General features: G+C 31.3%; 1 protein-coding gene across 5 annotated transcripts; it reads left to right on the plus strand.

Annotated features, from left to right (window-relative positions):
- The first annotated feature begins 1,565 nt into the window (after nt 1-1,565).
- LOC106760865 (putative dehydration-responsive element-binding protein 2H) lies at nt 1,566-3,734 on the plus strand. Of its 5 annotated transcripts, none has more exons than XM_022781596.1 (3): nt 1,566-1,742; nt 2,353-2,997; nt 3,364-3,422. In XM_022781596.1, the coding sequence occupies exons 2-3, from the start codon at nt 2,433-2,435 to the stop codon at nt 3,405-3,407; spliced, it is 609 nt and encodes a 202-aa protein (XP_022637317.1). In that variant the 5' UTR covers nt 1,566-1,742; nt 2,353-2,432; the 3' UTR covers nt 3,408-3,422. The 5 variants fall into 5 exon arrangements, 4 of the variants coding, with proteins under 4 accessions (XP_022637317.1, XP_022637316.1, XP_022637319.1 ...); XM_022781595.1 differs by having other exon boundaries at nt 1,567-1,742; nt 2,396-2,997; XM_022781598.1 differs by lacking the exon at nt 3,364-3,422 and adding an exon at nt 3,427-3,734 and having other exon boundaries at nt 1,568-1,742; nt 2,396-2,997.
- The last annotated feature ends 13,006 nt before the right edge of the window (nt 3,735-16,740 follow it).

The raw sequence follows: 16,740 nt of genomic DNA on the forward strand, positions 1-16,740 counted from the left end.
CGGCCTATTCCCCTGTCAATTTATTGCAGGTGCTGACTGATGGGGAATGTCAGCAGGTAGCAGGGGGAATAGCCCGCGGTTGGTCAGATAACCGTGGCCTATTCCCCTGTTATTAAATTTTTATCCCTGACGTGGCGTCAAAGGGGTTGGTTGACTGGGGTATATGTCGCGGTTAAATGGGGAACCGCGGCATATAAATTCGTTTTATTTACAAAACTGCCACCGCGCAACATTATGCTGCGGTTTCTGGTGAACCATGGCATAATGTGCGCTGTATAATCCTTTTTTTTACTAGTGAAGGATGCCTCAACATGCCACCTGTTTAAAAACTTAAACGTCGTCTATTACATTTAACGGGAAGGTTATTATTGAATCAAATTTATCAAATTAGAAACCCAGTTGAACACTTCTAAAATTAGAGGACTCAATTGAAACAAATCCGTAGAAACATATACATCCGAATCTATTAAATCAAAATTATAAATAGAAGTATGCAAATTCAAATAACAACCCAATATTTTTTTTCCCATTTTCCTGTTTGTTTTTTTCCATTTTTCAAAAACGCCCTCTAATGTCTCTTGTAACTTACTTTACTTTACCACTCAACACTCTTAAAAAAATACCATGCTTGGGACTGCTCACCTAACAAGCTGATCATGATTTCAACTGTTCCTTTTATTAATTTATTGGTATATGTTTATACTTATAATTATAATTGTTATACATACAACACTACTTTCTTTACAAAATTCAAACAATAGGAACATAAAAAAATAATGAGGTGGATGTTTTGTGATTAACGGTAAAATTAGATTAATTAATATTTACAGCAGAGAATTATGAAATTTTTAGTCCAACTCTTTTAAATGGTAATTTTCGATAATTGTTTTTTGTTTTGCTAATTTGCTTAAAGTTGCATTATCGAACCTTACGAAGTTGATGAATGAGAATGGATTTTAGTTATTGTATTTTAATTAATGAATGTTTTAAAATTAATATCAGTGTATTTATGTAGTTGATAAAACATTTTAAATTATTTAAAAAACAATATATATATATATACACACACATTATATGTGTGTGTTTTGTTTCAGCCCTGGAAACATATTCCATATATAGATTTTTGTATTTTGATTCTAATAAATATGATCCTTTTATCCATTTGAATTAAGTGATTGGTAGGATTGTTGAGAAATTTAACATGAGAACTAAAAATCATAATGAATTTTTCCAACCCAATTCAAAATGTAAAATAAAAAGCATAATACAATTTATTTACAATAGAATATAAGAGTCTCAAATATGTTAAAATTAGTTTTATTTATATTAAGTTAAACTTAATCATTAATAAAATCTAACCTAATTTAATTAGGTTAAATTTGGTGGGAGTGGATGAGGAATTCATTGAAGGTCCTAGTGTTTGACTAAAATGTAAACATGGCAGAAATAAAAAACAATTAAAATGTTAAAATGAAAGATAAGCAAAAGAAAACAGTAACACTGCAATTAAAGAGTGATGGAAGTAATATTAATTTTCTTTATTGCCACATTTATTATTGATTACCTTCTTTGTTTGTTAGCATATTCTTGAAAATGATGACCAAAGCGAAGCGGCTGGTGAACCCTAATTAGTTGTCGGTGTTTGTTGGCAGAGCTCGTCTCTGTTTTCTTCGTCATCTCCCATCCCCGACCAGAGATGCGCCTAACACACTAAAGCTTTCGACTTTCCGACACCCTCTCAGGTTTTAGCTCTTTCACCTTTTTTTTCTTGTTTTTCCCTTCTCAAAGGACTTTTATTTTCTCTTCCCCTTAGTTTTTCTTATTCCCAATTGTACTGATGAACCGAGGAAGGGGACTGATCACTTGCTGGCATTTGCATTAGATATTGTTTGGATAATTTTAGAAGTAATTGTATTGGTGACTTTAGAGTTGGGTTAGTACAAATTGCAGAGTGGTGTGATGTTTGCTATGTTATTGAAGGAACAGTGGAATGATTAGCATGTTAAATGGGGTTATTTGTTTCAGTTTCTCATCGGAGATAGGTTACAATTTGAGTTACAGCGAGTGAGCGGTTGAATTTTTATTACTTGTGTGTTTGGGTTCTCACTAAGTTATCTAGAAGCAGGTTGAAGTACCAGCAAAATGTCTTCTTGTTTGATTCCACACTGAATATTTGATCTTGAGTTCAAGCAACTTTATGGAGCTTTGATAAAAATAATTTGTACAAAGTTTTACCATTGCTTTAAGAATAAAAACATCCACACGTGAATCACATCCTCTTTTCTTTCAAAACCAGTTTTGCAAAATAATTACTCATGCACACATAAAGTTGAAGACTTGTTTTCTTGGCAGGTGTTTGATTAAGTGTTGCTATGTTATAATGTTAACATTGTAGGTTTTTCCTGCCCATTACATAGTGCAACTTGAATTGGATGCACATGTTAGCGAAAGCACATAGTAAGGGGGACGGAACCAAGTCCCTGGCTAAGATACTGGCGAAATGGAAAGAATATAATGCCCAGCTTGATTCCTGTGATGATGCGGATAAACCAGTTCGCAAAGTTCCTGCCAAGGGATCAAAAAAAGGGTGTATGAAAGGTAAAGGTGGGCCTGAGAACTCGCGGTGTAATTACAGAGGTGTTAGGCAGAGGACTTGGGGAAAGTGGGTTGCTGAAATCAGAGAGCCGAACAGAGGGAATAGGCTCTGGCTAGGTACTTTTCCCACTGCCATTGGAGCTGCCCTTGCATATGATGAAGCAGCGAGGGCAATGTATGGATCCTGTGCCCGTCTTAACTTTCCCAATGTTTCAGTTTCCAGTTTCTCTGAGGAATCCTCCAAAGATTCTCCATTGGCGAATCATTCTGGTTCCTCAATGGCTGTGTCTGCAAATGAATCCATGGTTTCACTTAGTAACTCTAAGGGGGGAGGAGCAGAAGAGGATGTTGATATGGAGCCCATTTCCTTATCCTTAAGTGTAAAACACGAGAACGGTGAAGGTGAATCAGGGATAAGTTCATCCCCTCCTTCTTCTTCATAGTGTACATTTGAACATGGCTAAAATTCTTAGCTAATGTACTTGTTAATGGTAGCTTAGGTTTAATGAATCCTGATATGTGGTCCCTGGAGATTAGCTGCCGTAAAACTAAAATGAACTTTGTTGCAAAATGGTCATTCTTCTGATCTTGGCCTAATGTGCTCAGGTATCCCCATTCTGTTTTTAACTCATCATATCATATGTGAATTATACTTACCTTTGTTTTGTCTTTTAAGATGCTTCTTCCCTGCCAACTGCTACTCTCTTAATTTTCCTGCGTAATGCTGCATGAGTTGCCACTCTCAGAGTAGATTTATTTCATTTGCAGAATTTCCATTTCTCTATTATACTGCTTTTGCTGTGAATGATTGATTGGATTATAATAGGATAGAATAGTGTATGGTGACTCTCTCCACAAAGCAGATGGGAACAAAGCATGAAGTATTTGAGTTTGAGATGGATTTGCCGCAATTTCAAACCAACATGGATGGGAAACTCAATCTTTTCTATATAATAAAATCATATCGGATTAACAAAAAAGACGACATTCTCAAGAGCAGAGAATAGGAAGATTCATAACCATAATTATGTCAAAGTTTTGAAGTTTTTGCTTTTCTAGAAATATTTGTTGTGCTGTTTCCTGTGACCTTCTGCCCGCAATCCCATAATGCTAGCTGTACTGAGTATCTCTTCTTTCCATTATAAAATGATTTACTGCTTTCGAAAAAATAAAAGATAAAGCCATTGAAGACAATCTGAAAAGGTTATACTAATATGTTGCTGATATTCTATATTCTCGGCCACCAAATTAGATTAGATTTTGAAGTGACAATTTAGATGAAATTTGGAAAAAGGGTCATTCTATAAAATTATCTGGTCCCTTTCAACTAATAAATGAGTATTTTCTTGTTTTGGGGTGAAAATAAATATCTCCCTATTTTATTTCGTCAATCCCAGTTTTTTTAGTCATTTAAAAATATGGTTATTCATGTTATCTTATTAATCCTTTTTTTTTTTATTCTTGTTACTTTTATCTGTAAATTTTAAAAAAATGTTTTATTTGTGTATTCTGGAAAATGTCAACATCAATAACTATCTTATCCAATTATATACTTGTTTCTATCTTTTTTTTTAAAAAAACACAAGCTAAAGAATAAAATATAAAAATCGTGGGGATAACGAATTTGCAGCATCTTTTTAAGAAACATTTTAAATTTATATTATTTTGTCACACAACTATTGGCATTATTAATTAGCATGAGAGTTTGACGATTTTCTTAACGGTAATAGGAATAAATTGATAAGAGATTGCTTCTTCCACCACCTTAGGTGTTCCCTACACTTTTTCACTATTTTTTTATTTCCAAAATATCTTACCTTTATTTACCTTTTCTTTTTTAAATTCTAAATCTTCATGCATCCTTACACCTCCATGCTTCTATACCTGCACATACTGCATAAGGGAGTTTTTGTGATCCCTTATTGGACGGATGTCAATATCTGGATTGCAAAACTATACATCTCATAGTTGAAATCACTATTCCATCTTGCATGTGATTGGTTTTTACAATAAGTCCAATAGAAATGACTTTTTTAGAATTATGAACTTGGGACCAAATGTCCCTGGAAGGTCATGATGGTATAACATAAGATCATTTAGAATATTAGGAAATCTGCTGTTAATAAATGAAGCAGGTGGTGTTGGCACCGAACCTTTTCGTTTGTTATCATAACAATAGAAACATGAGCAAGAAGATGACGAAGCATTGAATAATTATGTGAGTATAGTTCATACGAATCTGGATTAATATCAACATATCGTCCATGATAATAGGGATGCAATGGTTGATTTGGAAACTGGTGTTGATCTCCCTCAATATTTGCGATGCAAATAGACCCATATTGATTTAAATTATGCATTTGGTTGGACGGATGTCAACATCCGTAGACCCTCAATTCTTAAATAACAGATGTTGGTATCTATCTATCAACGTTGACATCCGTTTAAAAATCCAACGTATATTGACATCAGTTTAAATAAGAGGAATAGGGAGATGCAAAGAGCAGTGTATACTTGTGAATGAAGTAAGTGTCAATTGATAATGGTTTTGGATTTAGCCATATTTTTTGGGTTTTAAAATATATGTTTTTATGTGAAATATTTCTTCGTGTACCTCTAATCTTTCTCACTTTCAAGTGGATGATTTTAGCTTTCCATAAATGTAACAAAAAATTATTGAAAGAATAAATTGTGACTTAATGTTATGTGTATAGTCTCCCTGCACCCCTTCATTGCTTCATTCTTGTGGTTTTGTTCTTTCCTCTCGCTATCTTTGTGGTCTCTTGGTGGTGAGTGTTTTTTTTATGGTCCCGTGGTCCTCTTGCTTGTGTGCTGTTCATTTTCTTCATTTGACAATCAACGTTTGAGTTTGTTTTGTGAATACTATATTCTGGTGCTTGTGATTTGTGTATCAAGTGCATTCCTCGTTAACCGACATTAAATTATGAATATTCCAGAACTTATATTACATATTACATGTATTTATAAATTTAAGAACTATATATATTTCTGGCAATACTTTTTTTTTTTATCGAAGTTTTATTCTATGGAAAATAAAAACTCTAACTTTGAGATGGACTCCCAGACGTATTTAAAATTAAAATATGAATTAAGGGAAATGAAAGTTTGGGAGTCCAGTCCATTGAATATTGGAAGGGTGCCTCGTACACAATAATGTCTCGTGCAGCCTCAAATTCTCTCGATACTAGGTTTCGTCGATTCAATATAGAGTATGTCAGAACTTAGATAACTTTCAAAATTTTAAAATAGAAGTCTACTGATATTAAATTTAAATATTTTAAATCCATATGTTCAGGATTTTTGTTAAAATTAACCTTTAGTTTTTAAATTAAGAAAACACAAATGTACAAGTTTTTTTTTTTTTTTTAAATTGTAAAGAATGTTGGGCATGAACAACTATTATGATTTTTTTATTAATACAAGTATATTTTATGGACTTGTTAAGTCTAGTTGATATGATTGTTGTTCTTTATCAATATATAAATAAAAAAGTTAAAATGAGTTAATTTGATTTATATAAATTAATTTATGACAAGTTAATTGAAAAGTGAGTCACCTGAATTTACTTTAATTTTTTTGAGCAAAAATATTTATAATCTAACTCAATCTATTATGAATTGGTACGTTAGTAAATTAATTTATTTAAAGATATTTTTATTCTTTTCATTTATTTTATATATTTATTATAATATAATTAAAATGTATTAACTTGACTTTTTATTTTATAACAATATAATCAAAATCTTCATTTATTTTAATAAATATTATTATAAAAATAATAATTAAACATTAAAATTTCAATTTACATAAATTAAAAAACAAGTAAATTAGACATTAAAACTATTTAATAATTATTAAACAACATTATGGTATTTAAAAATATTAAATTGTCAACTTTATAATTAGAAAAAATAAATAGTGATAATAAAAACTTGTGAAAAATTAGTAAAAAAAAATTAAAAAAAGATTATTGTAGGTGAGTTACATGTTAACATACTTCAACTGAATTTGGATCTGTTTAATCTCAGACCAAATCCAATTTGATCCATGTTTAAAAAATCTAAATTTTAGATTTTTGTTAACCTATTTTAGTTTGAACTCACGTGAAGCTAGAATGGTCATGGGTTGAAATTTATTTTGACTATGTGAAAAAAGAAAAAAATGATTGTTTTGAAATGAATTAGAGTAGATGAAGGTAAAGTTAAGATTAAAATGTGGTGAAAAATGGGTGATATGGAAATGACAGTGGAAGTAGAGATTGTATTAGAATGATAAGATATGTAAAATATTTTAGTGTAATAGGTTTGGATGGAAGGAGAAATAATGGTAAACCGCGGGAACAGAAATGAGCTGGGAGAAACAGTGACATGAGAAACAAGTTATTGTACTTGTTGCTGTGATGATCACAAATCCATAACTATAGGGACGTCCCATACTTAATTACTTATGTACCAAACCTACGATTCCATCAGGAATCTGATAGGAAATGCCTTCCAATTTCCAGCTACCTATGTGCCAACTGTCTTCTTCCTTATTTAGAGCAGTGAAAACTTAATACGATAATAAAAAACAGAGATATCAAAACAGATAATCCAGTTTGACCCGGTCTGACCCACCAAAGGTTGGTCACTTAGTGAACTATTCTAATCTGACTCGTTTATTAACAAGGTAGAAAAATTCGAATTCGGCTCGATCCACCATAGATTGGTGGGTAAACGGGTTGATTCATTGATTCATTTAATTACAATTTTTTTTCAAATAAAAAAAATTACAAATTTTTTATAATTTAAATCTAAACAAATTTCACTCTCAATTTCACTTCCAACATAGATGTTTAATTAATTTTGAAAATAAAAAACCTAAATAATCTTTTCAAGTAAAAAATAATAATAATATTTTTATAAAATTAAAATTAAATTTTAATAAAAATAAAATTAGATAAATGAATTAATGGACCAATTCAACCCCAATTAACCCGCAAATAATGACTCATTTTGACATCTCTGTATAAGAAAAAAAAAAAAGTAGTGAATAAATGAAAAGTCTCATTTTCAAGACAAGTGCATCCATGCTTAAGATGGAGCAGCTCTTCTTTCTCATCATGGCATATTTATTATCCATGGGACCCATAACATTTTTGGAGAAGTTTCTCTCCACAACTTCTCTACAAAGATCTTCACCCTTCATTCCTCTCTATAAAGCCCCCTCCACCCCGTGTGTATTCAATCAGATTCTCCTTAAAGTTGCCTCTTTTCTCTTCTCTGAATCTCTCCTTGTTCAGCCACCACAAGATCTAAATCCATTAGACTTGACATAGTTTGCTCAGAATGAACATGGTTGGTTTGGTTTTTCTCCTTGTAACAAAAATCATTGTGGTTCATGCATTGTCATTAGAGTCCGAGGCTCCAATGCCAGGACTTAGTCCTTTGGAAGTAAAAATCAAGAGCGAGGTTCAGCTGAGTGACAAAATTGTAGATGAGGCTCTTGGTGAGTCTAGAGGGTCATCATCACAGAAAGAGGGAGACTCTAAAGCAGAAGAAGCTGAGGCTCCTGATATCAGAAGGCTAGCAAAACATCATTCCACAGACAAGTCAGTGGCAGGTGGGGGTGTGATCTTAGGTGGCCTTGTTACTGTCACTTTTGCTGCTGTCTTTTGCTACATTCGTGTTACAAGGAAAACTGTAGGTGAACAGTGATCACTAATCTAAGCTTTAGTTCAATTTTTCTGTTTTTTGGTTTTTCTATATAATGGGATTAGGCTAGAGATAGGAAATAAATGGACAGTGAAACAAAGACAATGCTTGAAATTTTATCAACAGACGTGTGATGTTGTGCACATTATAATGTTTAGTTAATATTCTTCGCATTATAATGGGTTGTGAATACGAGATTCTGTTTGAAAACATCATATATTTGTTTTGTTCAGATACAAAGCAATAAGATTAACTTATGCATTAGAGTCTTTAAAGTTTTCTTAATATTAAATTAACCACCCATTATATGGTTTATGTGCTTGAATTTATCTTTAAATATGAGTTATTTATATACAGATAGACGTATATAAAACACATGACACTAGTTTCCATATAAAAATTTAAAATTTAATGTTTGTAGATTTTTTTTTTCTTATATCATATTCAATTTTTTCATTCACAACGCAATATACTTGTTTTTTTTTTTGTTTTTGTTTGAATTAGATAACAAGTCAATTTATCTATTTTAATACTACTATTGAAATTGGATATGTTAGAAAATTGACCACCTCCAAAATATAAATTGTTTATATAAAATATTTAACACCACCTTTTATATAAAACTTTAAAACTTAATATTTGTGGTTTTTTTATTACTTAAATGCTTAGCAAACCGCTGAGTTTTGTGACTGAAGTAATTATGATTAAATTAATCATCTTTTCATATATTAATGTTCATATAATGTATAAAAATGAAGGGGTTCCCAAGAAGATAGTTGTATCTATCTTCCTCTAACGGACAAAAAAATGTACAATAAGTAGGAACAAATATCAATTACTTATCACAAAAAAGCAATTTTTTAAACCGACAACAAAAACAATTCCCTAAAAGAAAAAATTAAACACATCCACAACTTGACATGCAATTAAATATGATGTTGAAATTTGACAATATATGCTTCTAATACATGACACGTTCTCATCAACTATCAACTGTAGATTTTCAAGGTTTAGGCTTTATCACATTTTACTTAAAACTCAAGTTTTAAATTGATAACTTTCAAGCATCTTAAAGTTAGAATTATAAGACTAAAAAGAAAATATAATTTTGTCAAAATGTTTTTCTAACATGTGAGTCCAACATACATACATAAATAAATAATTTAAAACGTTAATGATATTTTTCTATATTTATTATTGTATTTTTAATTCCTATTGACTAACTTATATAATTTGCAAAATTAAAAGTGAAATTTAAATATAATTTATCAAACAATATATACTACTTATAGCTTACAAATACCAAACTTATATATATAACAGTTAATATTTTACTTTTCAATCACAAAAATATTTTAATTAAAATAATAAAATTGAGTGAATACTTTTAAAGAAAATAAAGAAGGAAAACTTATATTTATTGCAAAATATTTTAAACACACCAACTATAAAAAATAAGAAAAAATATATAGAACATGTCGACAAACTTTTTCGTTAAAAAATTGAATACAATAGTTGGTGACTAGTATTGGGTACAAACAAAGTCCTTAATAGAAAAAATAAGAGATGTACATGAGTTTATATACACATAAGATACCTTCATTGATAAGAGACCTTTTGGAGTGATACCAAAAGCAAATCCGTGAGGGTTTGACCCAAAACGGATAATATCTTATTAGTATGGAGACTTATGTGTATGTGTGAGTGTTGAACCCCTACACATCACATGATATGTCCATATATAAACAAGTCTAACAATAGATAGTAGATAATTGTGTTCATACAATAATTAGATGAACACAATAATTAGATGAGTCATTTAATAGGCATTGGACCAGTTTGTTCATACCCTATTTATTAGATGATTATATCAATTTAATGATTATCTGAGTCTCTTAATTCACATCAAATGAATTTGTCCATGCACTGTTTGAGTCTAGCAATACATACTAGATGAATGTATCTATACAATTAGATAAGTTTATTAATACACATTAGATGAATTTTTCTATACACTAATTAGACGAGTGTATGCATATATATATATATATATATATATATATATATATATATATATATATATATATATATATATATATATATATATATATATATTTGTTTCCACACTTTCAATCCCACCAAGCAAAAAATTGCAATCAACTACTCTACATTTTTTTGCATGGTCTATTTTTTTTTGTATGTTTAGATCGTATATTCTTTACATTCTTATGTTTTGTATTTTTACATAATCTACTCTTTACATTTTTTTCATGGTCTATCCTTTATATTTTTACATCATTTACTATTTTACATCCTTTGTAATTTTATAACAATATACTATAATACATAGTAATATTTAATAATAATAATAATAATAATAATAACAATAATAATAATCATAATTGTTTTGGTTAAGTAGGGTCAGTGGATGACTGTCTTGTTATGGTCTACTCTGAATCTCTATCATTGGCGTTCCTTCACAAGTTCTCTCTAAATAAGGTAGATATGTTTCATAAGAAGGTCTTAATGAATTGAATTATGTCAAAAAGTAAAAGTGTATCAAACCTATATTTATAAAATTTATGATAATAAAACCTATTAATTAACCATTATTAGCCATTAAGATATCCGTTAACCGTCCATTAATGATTGTTACCCTGTTAATTAGCTTTTAACTACCTTTAACAGCTGTACCGAGTGGTCATGCCCCATCGGTAGTCAGTTCGTCTAAATGTGTACCGATCGACACAACATATAGTACATAGGTCTCCCGAGCCCCAAGCAACTCAATAGTTGTGGTGGGGTTTGTAATTGTCGCCTAATTGGGTTGAACTGCTTGGTCAAGGTGTCGACACTAGAGCACGATTATTTGAGCAATTATCATCAAGGATAAACTGATTAAATGTCCTCTAGCGTTGTATTGGAGTGTCGATTGATACATGTTTAGGAGAACTGACTACCGATGAGACATGGCAGCTCGGTACAGACATCTGTAAAAGATAGTTAAAAGCTGATTAATAGGGTAACGGTCATTAATTGACGGTTAACAGGTATCTTAATGACTAATAATAATCCATTAATAGGTTTGATAATTATAAACTCTATAAATATAGGTTTGATATACACTTTTTGACATAATTCAATTCATTAAAACCTTCTTGTCTGACTTGTTCTATAAGTCAAACACTAATCGGTTTGAAGAGAACTCATGAAGGAACGCGAACGATTGAGATTCGAAGCTGTACTATATGAAATATACTGATCGAAATTAATTGTCATTTATGGACAATTAACAGGTATTAATAGGTAAGATTGCCTTATACTTTAAAAATATACGGTATTATTGGGTTGATTGCCTAAAAATATATTGCACTAATGGTTAATCAATGGACTTGACTGTCATAAGTCCTATAAATATACAATTGATGTCCAGGTACAATAATCTTTTTCTATCCTAATAAAATAAATACCTCTTTATGAAACATATTTGACTGGAGCGTCGGAGTGTCTTTTGCAGTCAACAACCCATCAGAGTGGATTACGCTCTAAAAGAGGATTGAATGACCGAAAGAGAGTAGAGCAAGGAAGGACGACCAACCCTCGGACCAATTCAACCAAAACATTTTGGCACCCATCGTAGGGCAGAGCGGCATCCCCATGAAACCACGAGGAACTAGATGCACGCTCGGTCTCGACATCGTTACTTCAGATCAATACTATGTTTTACTGCACGAGCAAAAAATTTAATAATAATTTCTAAAAACATGTCTTTTGTTTTGAGAACTTTCAGGAAGGTTTAGACCAATGTTCAACCTTATCAGGTTCTAATGACTTCTCAATATAAAAATAAAATATTAAATATTTTATATAGCACATATTTTTGTGAGTAAAAATATCATGTGCAGGAAGGTTCAGACCAACGTTAAACCTTATCAGGTTCTAATGCCATCTCATTATAAAAATAAAATGTTGAATATTTTATTTAACACATATTTTTGTGAGTAGAAGTATCCTGCACATGAAGGTTCAAACCAACGTTCAACCCTGTTAGGTTCTAACAACTTCTCAATATAAAAATAAAATATTAAATATTTTATTTAACACATATTTTACTGAGTAAAAATATCATGTGCAGGAAGGTTCAGATCAACATTCAACCTTATCAGGTTCTAATACCATCTCATTATAAATATAAAATGTTGAATATTTTATTTAACGCATAATTTTGCGAGTAAAAATATTATGCACAAGAAGGTTCAATTTCTTACCGTTGGATCAGTTGGACCACCAACTTTCAACTTTGTCAGGTTGTAATGGCTCCTCATTACAAAAATAAATTATAAAGAATTTATTTCATTTTGTTTAACGCATATTTCGTGTGTGAAAATGTTGAGATTGTTGATAAAGGGAGCACTGGTTTAGATAAACCTTACAATCTCACAGAGCTTTTGGTTTTTGATGATGACAACACATTATTAATAATACATGTATTGATATGTGTTGCATGTTCGTAACCTTCATGTCTATGATTACTTGAGAACATGTTTGTGTTGATTCTGTCATTGTATGCAAATTCATTGTGTACTACATGAGATATTATCTGTGATTGCATAACATTTGATTTGGAAAAGAAAAACCACATGCACTTTTTTTGAACTTATATTGTGTGGCAAAACAATAATTTTAAGTCGACTTCATTATGAAGCAAGTCGATTAAAACTCGTGGCTTTGCACAAACTTTTTCAAAGTGTTCTGTGAATAATTCTACAAGAAAGTTTTTCAAAACTACATTGAAGTGTGACTTAGTCGACTATGTGCGCAAGCCATTCGACTTAGTTAGTTATGTTTTGAAAATCTATTAATTCTTGTGAAGTATAACGACTAAATTTTATGTCCTTGACTAAGCATTAATTGTGAGTCAACTGCATTAAATGCGTAATCAATTAAGTTGGTCTGATTGCTACTTTTTGTTATAACTGTTATATCTGACTGTGTATAGTTAACTCCATTAATAGCATAATTGACTAGAGGAGCGTTAATTTTGTGATAAACTATAAATGCAAATTTGATTTCTGAAGAAAACTTTTGTGATTTTAACGTTTTTGTTGATTCTTTTCAGATTTGCAGAAAGTGCTAAGCTCCAAGAACTCATCAAGAAAGACTGTGGAGATCATTCTTTGGTAGTTGCTTGTAGAGAAAGTGTTTGTGCTCAAAGACAAATTGATCATACTGCACATAGAGGTGTTTCTGATACGTGATCAACTACTTCTCTCAATCTTGTGAAGATTGTGGCTACCCTGTTGTGATTACAGGAAGAGGACGTGTTGCGTTCTAGGACTTTGAGGATTGTCCAAAGTGATTAAAGACTATAGGAGAGGGGATATCTTGCTGTTGTTCTTTGTGTGTATATGCCTATATTTTGGTTAAAGGGTTAGAGAGGTGTTACATGGAGGTCGCTATTGAAATCTTGTTGTAAAAACCTTGACCATTATAATGCATTTGGTTCCTAGGATTAGAAGGACACTGGATGTAGGCAGTTTGACCAAACAAGTATAAAAACTTCTGTTTGATTTCTCTATCCCTACACTTTTACATTCAAGTCGACTTTACATTTTACGTAGTCAACTATTTTCTGGTGTGCTTGAATTATTTTTTTCCTTGCAATTCAAGAAACTTTTGAAAGTTCTCTCTTTTACGAAAAAGATTTTAAAAAAGACTCTGATTTTGTATTTCACCAATTCACCCCCTCTTGGTTTAGAAACTAGGCCATTCTATTTTCAACAAAATATATCTTGCGCAGGAAAAAGTTCTAAAAAAGAAATCTTATCATTCGCCGCCCGACCTAGAGGAAAAAGTTTTGGAAAAAGAACTCCGCGCTCAACATAGGGAAACGTTCTGGAAAAAGAACTTCTATCAGTCGCCGCCTAGCCTGTCTTATTTGCTTGGTCGTTCGGTCTTTTAGCATAGGCTATTTTGATATTAATTGTCTAACCTCATAAATGCATTGGTTTTATTGACAATATTTTTTTTTTACAAGTTCAAATTCGAATTGTTATTTTTCTTCAGTGCAGATAATAGGACGCAACGCACAAACCACTCAGCCACTGGATCTAGGAAATGGTTCTCGAGCTCTTAAGCTGAAAAGGGGTCCTTATCGTTCGTTGCTCAACGTGGGAAAAGGCTATCGGGCTATTAAGCTCAAAAAGGAGTCCCCGTCGATCATTGCCCAACATAGGAAAAGGCTCTCGGGCTATTATGCTCAAAAGGGAGTCCCTACCGTTTGTTGCTCAATGTGGAAAAAGGCTCTCGGACTATTAAGCTCAAAAGGGAGTCCCCACCGATCATTTCCCAACTAGGAAAAGGCTCTCGGACTATTAAGCTCAAAAGAGAGTCCCCACCGATCATTGCCCAACATAGTAAAAAGGCTCTTGGTCTATTATGCTCAAAAGGGAGACCTTACCGTTTGTTGCTCAATGTGGGAAAAGGCTCTCGGGCTATTAAGCTCAAGCTGAAGTCCCAACCGATCATTGCCCAACATAGGAAAATGCTATCGGGCTATTATGCTCAAAAGGGAGTCCTTATCGCTCGTCGCTCAACGTAGGAAAAGGTTCTCGGGCTTTTAAGCTCAAAAGGGAATCCCTACCGCTCGTCGCTCTCAAAAGGGAATCCCTACTGCTCGGCCTAAAGAAAATAGTTCAAAAAAGAACTCCTATCAATCAACTACTCAAGAAGTCCAGTCCTTTCCCGCTCGGACCACCTACGTTCAACTTTATCAGGTTCCAATACCTTCTCATTATAAAAATAGATTATAAAATATTGAAGAGTTTACTTTATTTTGTTTAACGCATATTTTTTGGAGTGAAAATTTCTTGCACAGGAAACAGATCCAAAGAAACTCCTAGAGTATGCCGCTTGGTACAGAAAGGAATGAAGACTTAAAGCGCATCGAAAATAGACTCCCTAAATACAACCTGAGCGACCTATTTTAGAGCTCATAATAATCTCAATGCACCTCTTTCAATAAAGAGCTTGCTTGGGCTTGGGGGGCTTATGTACTATATGAAATATACCAATTGGAATTAATTGTCATTTATGGACAATTAATAGGTATTAATAAGTCAGATTGCTTTACGCTTGACAAGTATACGATATTATTGGGTTTGATTGCCTAAAAATATATTGCACTAACGGTTAATCAACGGACTTGGTTGTCATAAGCCCTATAAATATACAATTAATGTTCAAGTACCATAATATTTTTCTATCCTAATACAATAAAGATCTCTTTATCAAACATATCTGACTTGAGCGTCAAAGTGTCTTCTGCAGGTCAACAACCCATCAAAGTGGATTGTGCTCTCGGAAAAGATTAGGTCACCGAAGAAAAGTAGAAAAAGGAAGAACGACTAACCCTTGAACCAATTCAACCGAAACAGGAACAGACTAGAAGACGATCGTCCATCGACCTTACTTAACCGAAACAATAATATAATAAAATAATATTATTATATAATAATATAAATTTAAAGATAAAAGAGTAAATAATGAATTCAATTTTAATATATTTTAAAATTAAGGTTCATATTGTCAATAACATAAAAATTTTAAAATTTAAAATATATAGTAACAAAGTTTGAATTTGAAATTCGGAATCATAAATAAATTGTAAAAACATGGTAACAAATTTTAAATTTGAAATTTAAAACAAAAAATATATAAAAAAATTCAAGCTTTTTAAAATGTCTATGAACAACTTTGACATGTTTTTAAGTTCTAACATTTCAAAATAATTCATATTTGAAACGGAAACAAATGTGAAAGTCCAAAAGTTTCAAAATTTATGGACTTTTAACAATATAATAATATATTATAATACATAATAATATTTATTAATATAATAAGGTAATAACATAATAATACTAATATAAATAATAAAAATTACACACATGATAAAAATAAATAAATAATAGAATAATGTCATTGTCAATAAATTAAATATATATATTAAATATATACAATATATTTTGTTATATATATATATATATATATATATATATATATATATATATATATAGGGGTTTGTTAACACGCGCCTGTTTTTCAGTTGGTACGTTTTAACAATGTGTACCGGATTATAATAGACAAAAATATCCTCATTTATCATGGATTCTAAGTTTTAAGGTAAAGGATATTTAAATAATTTTCATTCTCAAAACTCTAAAAAAAAAAAAAAAACGAAACTCCCAAACCCTTACTCACCTCCCTCATTCCTCTCAACCCTTTCTCTTTCATCTCTCTCTCCAACATTTTCTCTGTCATTCCTATTGCCCCAATTGAAAAAAAAAATCATAAACCCTTGCCTAACCCTTGTCCTTTTTCCTTTACACAAAGTGTTTCTTTTTCCTTTCTCTGTTGGTATGGGATACATGAT

This window comes from Vigna radiata, chromosome 5 (genome assembly GCF_000741045.1).
Source record: "Vigna radiata var. radiata cultivar VC1973A chromosome 5, Vradiata_ver6, whole genome shotgun sequence".
Lineage (NCBI taxonomy): Eukaryota > Viridiplantae > Streptophyta > Magnoliopsida > Fabales > Fabaceae > Vigna > Vigna radiata.